The sequence below is a fragment of the Artibeus jamaicensis genome, unplaced genomic scaffold (genome assembly GCF_021234435.1).
Source record: "Artibeus jamaicensis isolate MK-2021 breed Jamaican fruit bat unplaced genomic scaffold, CSHL_Jam_final scaffold_1689, whole genome shotgun sequence".
Lineage (NCBI taxonomy): Eukaryota > Metazoa > Chordata > Mammalia > Chiroptera > Phyllostomidae > Artibeus > Artibeus jamaicensis.
Window position 1 is genome coordinate 2,638,283 of NW_026522029.1, and position 11,639 is coordinate 2,649,921.

At 51.2% G+C, this 11,639-nt stretch overlaps 1 protein-coding gene across 2 annotated transcripts; it reads left to right on the top strand.

Annotated features, from left to right (window-relative positions):
- The first annotated feature begins 802 nt into the window (after positions 1-802).
- TRIM45 (tripartite motif containing 45) lies at positions 803-11,363 on the top strand. 2 transcript variants are annotated; one of them, XM_053656079.1, is made up of 6 exons: positions 803-1,620; positions 3,098-3,831; positions 5,192-5,321; positions 6,174-6,288; positions 8,127-8,287; positions 9,355-11,363. In XM_053656079.1, exons 1-6 carry the CDS (start codon positions 1,133-1,135, stop codon positions 9,563-9,565), a joined length of 1,839 nt encoding a protein of 612 aa, XP_053512054.1. In that variant the 5' UTR covers positions 803-1,132; the 3' UTR covers positions 9,566-11,363. The 2 variants fall into 2 exon arrangements, with proteins under 2 accessions (XP_053512054.1, XP_036991035.2); XM_037135140.2 differs by having other exon boundaries at positions 8,161-8,287; positions 9,355-11,362.
- The last annotated feature ends 276 nt before the right edge of the window (positions 11,364-11,639 follow it).

The following is an 11,639-nucleotide window of genomic DNA, read 5'->3' on the forward strand; positions in this document are numbered from 1 at the left end:
AGCCTGCACCTGAGGAAACTCGCAGGGTCACACCCTCGCGGAGCGTGAACTTCTGTCTTCGCATCTGAGGCCTCCGGAACCAGGAAAACGCTTCATCCTACAACTCCCAGAATACCCTGCGATGACTGACAGCCCCACTCACCAATGGGAGAGCCCAGTCTGGGTTCGTGGGCCCAATCCGAGGGCACAAAGGAGGCCGTCCCCGAAGCTTGTGGGCTTGACTTTATTTGTGGTTCTCTGGCCTCTCTGGTCAACACAGTTATAAAGAAAAGGACAATTAATGTAAAGTGGTGACGCTGGCTGTACAGTGCTACTCAGTCCCCTCCTGGCTTTGTCCCTCCCCTGAGCCCCGAGCCACCCCCGCCACCCCGCTTCCGTGTCTCTTAGTTTGGTTCTCCCCTCCTGGCCTGGGTGGACCAGTGAAGATGTGGGATTTCCAAAGCTTATTGGATGCTGGTGGTGTCACTCTGGAAGGTGTCCGTGGCCCACAGCGGCGAAGGCCGCCCTTCTTCGACGGTGATTGGAGTCGCTTGAGAAGAGGGCTGGGATTGGTGCGAAGAGAGACCAGAGCCTTTCAGCACCTTGGGTCGACACCTGGGAAGGCGGTGGCCACCGAGGAGCCGGTGCGGCTCGCGGCATCCTCCTCCCGCTGCGTGCCCTCCCGGAAAAGCCGGGTCGGGGGGAAGGAGAGGGAGACGCCCTACCTCATCACGGGGGGCGAGGGGGGCGCTTGTCGCGTGTCGGACGTGGGTCCAGTGGGGAGGGGGTGGGCAGCAGTGGGAGGGGGGTAGCAGTGGAGGGCTGGAAGGGTGCAGGGGTCCAGGGAGGAGGCAGCAAGACTAACTCGAGACCTAGATCTGGAAGCGTTTCAGGGGCGGACTTGGTGGGGCGCAGGAGGGCGTGGGCGTGTCTGGTATGGGATGCGGTGGAAAGGAGGGGACCCTCCTGAGCAGATCTGTGAGTGGTTCCTTTGAGGAATCCTCTTCCCTTTTGCCCTTTCATTTGTTAAAGAGCGAGTCCCCATGGTCTCTGTTCAAGTTTTGGAAACTTTCTTTTCCGGTGGCCTTAATCACCTACTTCATTACAGAACTGTCCAGCGCCATTTCTGATACTGGGCATAAACGTGGGGAATATGTCAGAAAAGAGGAAGCCGCTGCTGGGCTTTGTGGGCAAACTCCCCAGTGGGACTGCCCTTGGGAACCTAGGCAAGACTCACTGCCCTTCGTGCATGGGGCTTTTCAAAACTCCCAGGCTCTTGCCTTGTTTGCACACAGTTTGCACCAAGTGTCTGGAGCAGCTGGAACCCTTCTCAGTAGTGGACATCAGAGGGGGAGACTCTGACACGAGCTCTGAGGGGTCAATATTCCAGGAACTCAAGCCACACGGCCTGCAGCCGCAGATCGGCATCCTCTGCCCAGTATGTGATGCTCAGGTGGACCTGCCCATGGGAGGAGTGAAGGCTTTAACCATAGATCACCTGGCCATGAATGATGTGATGCTGGAGAATCTGCGTGGGGAAGGCCAGGGCCTGGTGTGTGACCTGTGCAGCGACAGGGAAGTGGAGAAGAGGTGTCAGACCTGCAAAGCCAATCTCTGCCATTTCTGCTGCCAGGCGCATAGGTAAAGATGGGGTACTTCAACCTGGTGTGGCTTAAAAGCAGAGTGCAAAGGGGTGTTGGGACAGAGAACTCCCTCCTTGGTGAGCAGATGGAAAGCTTTCTCAAACGCCATAGAAGGTCAAAGAGCAATCTACAACGTGATAGCAAATACTCTAGAATGGTTGGTAACCCCTGCAGCCTTGTATATAGTAATAACAGTAAAAACAGTGTCAGAGGCTTGCATAGTCCTTTGCACTGAATGTTGCAAAGCACATTCAGTGTCCTTGAATCATCAGTCCTTTGTATATTGGCTAATTGTACCGGGTGCTGGAGGAACAGGAGAATGAATAGAATAACATAGTCCCTGCCTCAATCTCATCTGATCCTTGCACCTCTTATAGAAAAGTAGGCACTGTTTCCACTATTTATTGAGGAAACATGCTCAGCAATATGTGATTTGCCAAGGCCCCGCAGCAGGTAAGTAGTTTATAACAACTGAATTTTAAACCCAGATCTGCCTGCATTCTCTACTTTCTACGAATCCATGCTGCCTTCCCAGAGTAAGGTGCTGATTGGCAGGGCCCCACCTCAGCCTTTGCCTTGAACCCTAGAGACTCAAGCTTGGTGAGGTGGGCAGGTAGGTGCTCTCTGGGGTGCCAATTGTGTCTTTTATGGCATTTTGGTGAACAGTCTGTCATGTGAATCTTTGCCCCTTTTCAACCACCCCCCCCTCCCATTCCAGGACACCAGACTAAAATAGCCAAGGTTTCAGGATTAGCCACAATTAGAGTGTAAAGTCGGCCTTCTGTTGGTTCTCTGGCCTCACCCACAGAACAAGTTTGTAGTCTTCAGTCTTTCTATTTTTAACTAGTGATTGAAATGTGACTGCCCTGCTGCCAGCTAAACAGCTGACCCTGTTTTCTCGCCAGCCTCCCCTTGGGTGCCAGAACAGGCGCGGAAGCTTCAAGTGGATGGAACGGTCCCCATGGTTCCTAGGGATCCCCCCGAATCTCTAGAGAGCTACAGGAAAGGGGAATTAAAAGAGCTTTAATTCTGGCCATTGATTTCACTCTTTCTGATGTGATGTTAGAACCCTTGTTGAGGAAAATTCTAGCTTGATGCTTTGAGTGACATAGGCGCTGGCCAAAGGAAACGCTCTCCCCAAATCTAGATAAAAGCTGAGGGACACTTTCTGTCTGGGCCCGCCAGCTGTTTTTTAATTGCCTGGGGTTTTCTGCTATGCCATCTGGCCCAGTTAGTTTCTCAGTGCTGGCTTTCCACCTTGGTCTCACCTCTCCCTTGCTGGGTGGGGGTTAGTCTGCGGTTGTCGTACTCTCCCCACTGCACAGGTGAGGAGCAGGAATCAGGGAGGGTTATGCAGCGCATAAGAGGTTGGAGTGAGGAACTGAACTCAGGTTTGCGTGACTTCAGAGCCCACGCTTTCAGCACGGCTGGATCGTTTCCCAACCGGAATGGTTCCCTAATTTCCTCTTCCCTAGGCGGCAGAAGAAAACGACTTACCACACCATGGTGGACCTAGAAGACTTGAAAGGCTACAGCCGGATTGGGAAAGCCATTCTGTGTCCCGCTCACCCTGCGGAGGAACTGAGGCTGTTCTGTGAGCTGTGTGACCGGCCCGTGTGCCGAGACTGCGTGGTGGGTGAGCACCGGGAGCACCCCTGTGACTTCACCAGCAACGTTATCCACAAGCATGGGGACTCCGTGCGGGAGCTCCTCAAAGACACCCAGCCCCACGTGGAGGCCCTGGAGGACGCCCTGGCACAGATCAAAGAGACAAGCAGTGCCCTCCAGCAGCGAGTGGAGGCCGTGGCGGCCGATGTCCGAACATTCTCCGAGGGCTACGTCAAGGCCATCGAGGAGCATCGGGACAAGCTGTTGAAGCAGCTGGAAGACATACGGGTCCAGAAGGAGAACTCCCTACAGCTGCAGAAGGCACAGCTGGAGCAGCTGCTGGCAGACATGCGCACGGGAGTGGAGTTCACTGAGCACTTGCTGACCTGTGGCTCTGACTTGGAGATCCTCATCACCAAGGGGGTGGTGGTGGAGAGGCTCATGAAGCTGAACCAAGTTGAGTACAGTGCCCAGCCCAGAATAAACGATAAGATATGCTTCTCTCCTCAGGAGAAAGCAGGCCGGTGCCACGGCTATGAAGTTTATGGGGTCATCAACACCAAAGAGGTCGACCCCACCAAATGTGTCCTTCAAGGAGAAGGTAGGAAGGCACTGCCCACTGGCATTGAGAGGGTGGTGCCCGGGGACATGGTTTTTAAAGATGTGTGGCTTTTTTAGCCAGGCCTTCCTTCAGCTAGGCACAGCCCCTACTAAAGGACAATGGCCCCCTCCCTTGCCCTTCATGATTTGTCCCGGTCAGGGTGCAGTTAATATCCCTAGCAGGAGGCTTGATCTCTTTCCAGTTGAGAAATGTGGTGTCTGCCAAGGAACTCAAGGGCCATGCCATTTCTGTCAGAAGACAGAGCAGAGACGGTGCCCCTGGGAGGTAACAGCACAGACTTCAGGGCAGGGCAGAGACCTGAGCGCTCGGAGAGGAGTGTGCCAGGTCCTGGACTGCTTGGGCTGAGTTCTGGAGAGCGTTTCAGAGGAGCGAGAAAGAGATGATGGCTTCCTTTCTTCTGTGCCCTTTTTGGTTCACATAAGCCACACACCATCGGCAGTGAAAAGAATATGGTAGGCACTTCATTCAGCGGGGGCAACAGCATCATCTGACCACAGAGTTCTGTTCTAAAGGAAGCATGTTATTCAGTCATAGGTAGATCAGTCCCGACAGGAAGGCTGTGTGCTAGAGTCCTGCCGACTCTGACCCAGGAATTGGTAACTGTCTGGAGGTCACAGATCCCTTTGAGAATGATCATTCCCCAAGAAGCACTCCTTGGGCGTACGGTTCAGGAGATTCTTAGACCCTTCATGAGACTCTCCATGGACCTCACGGCAGTTCACAAGCCCCTGGGCAGGTGCTTAACCTTAAAGAAGCCCCATCTCACCTGACTGCTGGACAAGGGGCTGTGGGGATAGGAGAGTGGATGACGGAACTCACTGAACCAGGTCTGCCTCTTTTCTTGGGAGCGGCTTCAGTTCAAGCAAGAGATCTAATTAGTTTTTTAAGTATGATGTTGTGTCCCTATGATTGAATATCCCCTCAGCCTTGGCGTGAGCTACCACAGCATGGAGTTCAAGTCTATTCCAGCAGTGTCTACAGCTGAGGGAAGGTGGTTTTGGGGTTACTAGCCACCCTCACAGGGTCCAGAGATTTTCTTCTATAAATACTTAGGCCAATCCTGAGTATTTTCAAACCTTCTTTGGGGCTGAAGTTCAGGGCCAGGATCCTGTGATCCAAAAGCCGCTGCTGGCTGAGAACCAGACTCACCAGGAGAGACTCCTGGGAGGAATGATCTGGGAGACAGGATGGGAAGAGAGAAGGAAGGGAATGGGGTGAGCCCCATGAACAGGAAGCACCACCTTCTGCTCTAAAGTAAAAAGCGAGATGGTGTCTGATCTGGCGGGGTAGTCACTGCAGGCGGCCTGGAAGGTGAGGACTGCCTGTTTATCTCCCGCAGATCTCCACAGGGCCCGCGAGAAACAGACAACCTCTTTCACCCTGCTTTGTAAGGATGCAGAGGGAGAGAGCATGGGCCGGGGAGGGGACAGCATTCAAGTCGCAGTTGTTCCGAAAGATAAGAAGGACAGGTACGTACTACCCAGTCGTGTCGTGGGTAATAAGCAGTGATAGAACTGGAAGCCTGCGGTCCTTAGCAATGGTGGACTCGTTACTTCGGTCACTACTGCCTGTGTCCTTGTGGTGCCACTGAAAATGTGATACGACCGCTGGGCCAGGCGTTTTCTCGTTCAGTTTTTAGGCCTGTATTTAGTTATCCTCCTGAGGTCTGATCTGCCCCCCCGCAGCTCTCTCCATCCCGAGCCTTGAATAGACTGAAAGATATTCTATATCAGACTGAATGGTGCCCTTCTCAAAGTGCAGCCCCCCTGGCCCTGACTGGTGTGGCCCATTTGGTTGGGCGTCATCCTGCAAAGAGAAAGGTCGCCAGTTTGATTCCCAGTCAGGGCACATGGGTTGTGCGTTCAGTCCCTACGGGCCACGTAGGCAAGGCAACCCAATCGATGTTTCTCTCTCTCACATCGATGTCTGTCTCCCTCTTTTTCCCCTCCTTTCCTTTCTTTCTAAAAGTAAACTTTAAAAAGAAAATCTAGCTCCTAAATTGTATTAGGAGCTGAGTTATGTCGCTCTGGAGTTAGAGGAGGGAAGGGGGTGACGAAGTGCAGGAGGGCACAGCAGAAGCCAGTCGAAGAGAACATAAAGTTTTCAAGGAATTCATCCGTATACAGCATACTAAAGTAACATTTATGTCACTTCCCTTCTGTTGTGAAATTAATTTCTGAGACAAGTAGAAGTGGCAAACTGCTTGGGGGGCATTTAAAATTAAGATCGAATTTAATGGCGTAGCTTACGTCCTGAAATAGTGGGCAACTGAAGCAGGCTGTGGGAGTGAGTGGCTTTTTGGAACTGTTATCTCCATCCAGTCCAGTCCGAACGATGGTGCAAGACAACAAGGATGGGACGTACTGCGTTTCCTTTACCCCGAAGGAACCCGGCGTCTATACCGTGTTGGTCTGCGTCAAGGAGCAGCACGTGCCGGTGGGTGAGACCTGTGCGTGCGCTTCCCTGAGCTCGGTTCACCCTGGGCCCTGGGTTCTGTCGCCTTAGCACGTGGAGAGCCTTCCCATAGGATCAGCTGTATCGAGGGGCTGGATAGGAGGCTTTACTTCCCTTCCCATCAGAAATGGCCCAGACTTTGCGACTCATTCTTACTAGAGGATGCCGGAGACTCTGAAAACTCTAGTCCCGTTTCACCTCCTGGCAGTTATGCTTATATTTTACTCTTCTCCTAGTTGGCTTGTTGGAACTCTTAGTTTGGGAAAGATGCCTTAATCACAGGGGACGTTCTACCAGCAGACAAGAGTACGCAGTTGTGAAATATGATCTAGCTCAGGATGCTCAGCTTTGTTCAGGCAACAATGTGGACTCTGGATGTGGACTTCCTGGAATATCCTCTCCTCGCACTGGTCCTCTGTCTAACCATCCACTGTTCATGTGATTTTCTACTCTGTTTACATATATGCTTACCTGTTACCATGGTTACTCTACCACATCCACAGACAAGTGTTATACTTTCTGGTTAGAGATGGTGAATTTTTAAAAATTGGGGCCATACTCAACACATCTGGCAGAATCTCTCTGCTGATGTCCGAGTAGTCAGAGGTCCCCCAAGACAGAAATCAACACCGACAGCGACACTAAAATACCACGTGGGGCCACAACATGGTGCACCTGTGGTCTGCACACCAGGGGACCCGATATTCACTAGCCACTCCCTGCCTGCCACCTAGTGTGCCCGCGCGGTTCAGGTGTTTTTGCACATGTCACTTCATTTTTCTCCCAGACCATTCAGGCATAGAGGTCATCATCCAGTTAGATAGACTGAGAAACCAGACTTGCCAAAATGCACAGTACCTGCATAGCAAAATCAGAATATGACCCCATTTTTTTGAACGCCAAGTTGTTTTAAAAACAGATTGTAAACTCTTTAAAGGCAGAGAGATTTAACATCTGAAAGGCTTCTAAGGCAGCAGGCTCTCACCTTTCGCTCTCACGGGCATGGCACACAGGGACGGACTGCAGGAACTTACAGAATATCTGTTGCTCAATACAGGCTAGAAATTGGAGTGGAACTTATCGTTGAGGGAGAGGGGGCCGGTAGAAGAGTTTCCAATTCGAAAATTATTAACCACACTCTTAAACTTTCTCCCTTGCAAATCTCTTCACTGTCCCGGAACAAGTGGATGGGTAAACAGATACGTCCAGGATGGAAGGGTAGAAGGTTCAGAGGCAGCTCAGTGTGCGAGGGAAGAAGGTGTGTGGCTGAGAAACTGGAGAAAGGACCACAGGATGTCACAGTCTATGGCTGTGGCACCGTAGGCTCATTCCCGAGATTCCTTGGGAATGGAGAAGGTAGCCCTTGGCTGGGTCACTCGGTTGGAGCGTCATCATCTCGTACACCAAAGGTTGTTTTGACCCCCAGCCAGGGCACACACCTAGGTTGTGGGTTCAGTGCCTGGTTGGGGCATGTGCAGCAGGCAACTGATCCATGTCTCTCCCACCCCCTCTCTCTCTCTAAAGTCAATACACAGATCCTCCCGTGAGAGTGAGGATTAAAAAAAAAAAGAATGGAGAAGATCCAGACTGAAGTCAGTGACAAGCGCTGGGGTTACTAGGGCGTCAGGCGGTCTGGGTGCTGGGAGGGCAGCACAGACTCTGCTGCTGCCTTTGGACCGGGCCCCGTGCAGCAGGGCGCCCAGCTAGTTACTGTCCCCTAGTGTTTCCTTCCCGCCGTGCTTGTCCAAGGGCAGGCCTTGTGACCTGCACTCCGTTAGTATATGTGATGCTCAGCACCTTCCTGTTGACTCACACGTAAGGTGCTGTTCTTTGCTCTTGGTCTGAACACCGAAGGGCTCGCCATTCACCGTGACCGTGAGGAAAAGGCACCGCTCACACCCAGGCGTGTTTCACTGCTGCACATTCTGCTCCAGTGGAGGCCAGAAAACCGCTCGCTGTGCCTGTGGGGGCACCATGCCAGGTAAGGGGGGGCCAGTCGCTCTTGAAAGTCCTTCCCTGCTGGGATTGTCTCCAGCAGCGGGCGTCAGCTACTGCACAGACACTAGGTTTGGAATATGACTTAGGTTTGTTTGTAAGAATCTAGCCTGGCCCTGGCCAGGTGGCTCAGTTGGTTGGAGCATCCTGTACACCAGAGACTATGGGTTTGATCCCCGATCAGGGCACATGCCTAGGTTGCAGACATATGAGAGCACATACAAGAGGCAACTGATAGATGCTTCTCTCCTTCTCTCTCTCTCTAAAAGCAATAAACATATCCTTGTTTGAACATTAAAAAAAAGAATATAGACTGTGGATAAAAGTACAACTGTTCTAAAACTTCTGTTTAAAGCTTCTTTGTTCTGAACATTGCAACAGCAGGCTTACACGTTCTGAGCTCTTTTCGTTTTGATCCAGTTCACCAGCCCCATGAGCCCTGTGCTTCTCCCTGGATGCTCAGTTTCCTGTGTCCGCCCTTCCCAGCATCCTGGCATCATAAACAGTATTAACCCATCCTGTTCCTTTAAAAAGGTTAAGGAAGTTGCAAACAAGGCAGGGGTGGGGGAGTGGATGATTAAACCAAGTGCACCAGGTCTGGCTCTTCTCTTGGGGGAAGGTGGGTGAGCTGAGGCAAGAGATCTAGCTTTGGTTTTGTTTTTTATCCTATTGTGTCCTTACTCTAATGAGGCCTTAAGTGAAGCTTTTGACCCTTTGGTATAAACACTTCAGAATCTACCTTCCTTTTTATTTCCACTACTCCTTCTCTTTTGATTATTTCGGGGTTAAAATCCAGACCAGTTCATCTCCTTGAGTTAGCAGTGTTAAAGAGCCCTTGTCTCAGAACTTCAGCTGACCTTCATTGGTTTGCTGTCACCAGTCCTGGGAGTCCACCTGACCGTAGAGGCGTCTGACCGCTTGTTCCTCGCACCTGGTGTGTGTTAGATGTTTCCACATCCAGGAGTCTTGAATGTGGCCAGGAGCTTTAATTTCCGCAATAGCTGCCGACTTTCCTCTGAAGCTGTTTTCCCGTCTCCTCTTTGTACCTCGCAGGTGGGTACCTGGGCTGTGGCCATGGACACAAAGGCCACCCAGGCCGTCCGCACTGGTCATGCTGTGGGAAGTTCACCGAGAAGTCAGAATGCACGTGGGCAGGTGGGCAGAGCGCAGCACGGAGTCTGCTCAGGACCGTGGCACTCTGATGGCCACCGGCCTGCTGAAGCCGCACAGCTTCACGGGACCAGAGGACCCGGGCCTTGGTTAGTTCTGAAGAAACAGAAAGAATTAAAAACAAAGTGCCTTATCCGTCCTCTCGAGTCCCTCACTGACTGTATGTGTGACGGTGAGTACGAGACTACCACCACTGTCTCTCTCAGCAGTTCTCTCTGCACCAAAGGAAGCCGTCTTCGGTTTGTGCGGGAATGGAGGTCTGTGCCATTAAACTTGGAGTGCACAGGGATGCTTTGTGTCTTAACTTTTTGATAATTAACCTTTTTTGTTGCTCCCTGAGCTACATCTTATATAGGTATTTTTCTCAGAAATAAAAGCCTCCTTCTATCATATCCACTTTTCACTAGCACAGTTTTAATGGATTGTAGTGTGATCTTGCTGTTTAGATGGAATTACCCCTCTTCCCCCGCTGTGCCCAGTTCATCTCGTACCCCCAGAGCCCAGATTACTGCTTGGTAAGGACCACACGAGTAGTAGTAAGTAAATAAAAGCCCATGACACTGAAATAGAACCTCATATGTTTACTGCAGTTCTGCTCATGCCAGCGGATCTGGGACCCTCACCATCCTCACATCTGTCAGCACTGGGTTTTTTTAGAGTCGTCTTCGCTGTTGTCTGTATACCTAGGAACCCAGCTAGAAGCGGCGACTCCTAAGAGTGTGCCTCCTTAGCTCTTTGAGTTGAAAGAGAATTCTTGGCCCAGGAAGCACACAGCTGACCGCTGTCCCCTACAGAAGCACTTTCTTCTTTCGGTTTCTGTGGTACCATTCTTCTTACTTCTCCTGTCTCATGGACTTTTCCTTCTCAGTCTTCTGTGCTGGCTCCTCCTTTCGTCTCCAGTCTCTGTACACTGGAAAGCCCTAAGGATCAGTTCTCTTTATTTATTGATTTTAGAGAAAGAAACATCAATTTGTTGTTCCACTTATTCAAGCACTCACTGTTTGTTTGGTTTTTTGTTTTTTTTTACTTAAAATGTTTTAAATTTTATTTATTTATTTTTAGAGAGAGGGGAAGGGAAGGAAAGGGAGACAAATTCAATGTGTGGTTGCCTCTTGCACACCCCCTACTGGGGACCTGGCCTGAAACCCAGGCATGTGCCCTGACTGGGAATCCAGCCGGTGACCCTTTGTTTCACAGGCCAGCTGTCAGTCCACTGAGCCACACCAGCCAGGGCCACTGGTTGTTTCTTGTATGTGCCCTGACCAGGGATCAAACCTGCAACCTTGGCCTATTGGGACGATGCGCCACTGAACTTAGCTACCCAGCCAGGGCAGGATGAGTTCTTGTGTTTCTGTTTCTTCCCACTCCTTAGATGATCTCATTCTCCCATGACTTAAAATACCATTTATACACCAGTGATTCCCAAATTTACCTCCAGCTTCAAATTCCAAAGAATTATATATGATACCTTAATATCTCCACTGGGATATATCACAGGCACCTCATATTTAAAATGTCCAAAACAGAACTCCCAGTTTCTGGTTCTCACTTTCCACCTGCCTGAACAGCCCAACGGTTTCCCCTGCAGTCCTCTCTGTCCCTTTAGAAGCAAGTCCACACCCACTCTTACAGGCTGTGGAGTCAGCAGCCTTGACTCCCCTCTCATGCACCAGAGCCCGTCCATGGGTGACTCCGATCAGCCATCCCCTCACAGTACATGTGCTGAGCATTGCTCTCCACCTGCTGCCCTCCCGAGGTACCGGATTCCTCACCTGGAGTTTGCTGTCTCAACTTGTCTCTTTGCTTCTACCCTTAACCTCCTGCGATCTATTCTCTATAGTCAGAAAGGTCCCTTTAAAACACCTTCCAACGGCCTCCCATTGTACTCAAAACAAAGTCAGTCCTTACATCAGCACATAAGACCCTGCATGACCTGCTCTTCTTTACTGTCCCCCATCCCCACCCATCACTCTGTTCCAGCCAAACTGGCCTGCCTGGCGCTCTTCAAACTCCCTATGTATTATCACTTGCAGCCATACCGCCCCTCCATCTGGAATGGTCTCACAGATACCCACGTGATTCACTCATTTTCTTCAGGTGTCTGTTCTGTGAAGCACCCTACTGGAGAGGTCCCTAAGTGCCCTGTGTAGAGTAGCAACCCTCCCCCC

Bases quoted from the DNA above. Each gene is read 5' to 3' on its own strand.
- TRIM45 (XM_053656079.1), top strand. From the start codon at position 1,133: ATGTCAGAAAAGAGGAAGCCGCTGCTGGGCTTTGTGGGCAAACTCCCC. The intron at 6,289-8,126 runs GTGGGTGAGACC...CTCACACGTAAG, and splicing joins TCAAGGAGCAGCACGTGCCG to GTGCTGTTCTTTGCTCTTGG. The intron at 8,288-9,354 runs GTAAGGGGGGGC...TGTACCTCGCAG, and splicing joins CTGTGGGGGCACCATGCCAG to GTGGGTACCTGGGCTGTGGC.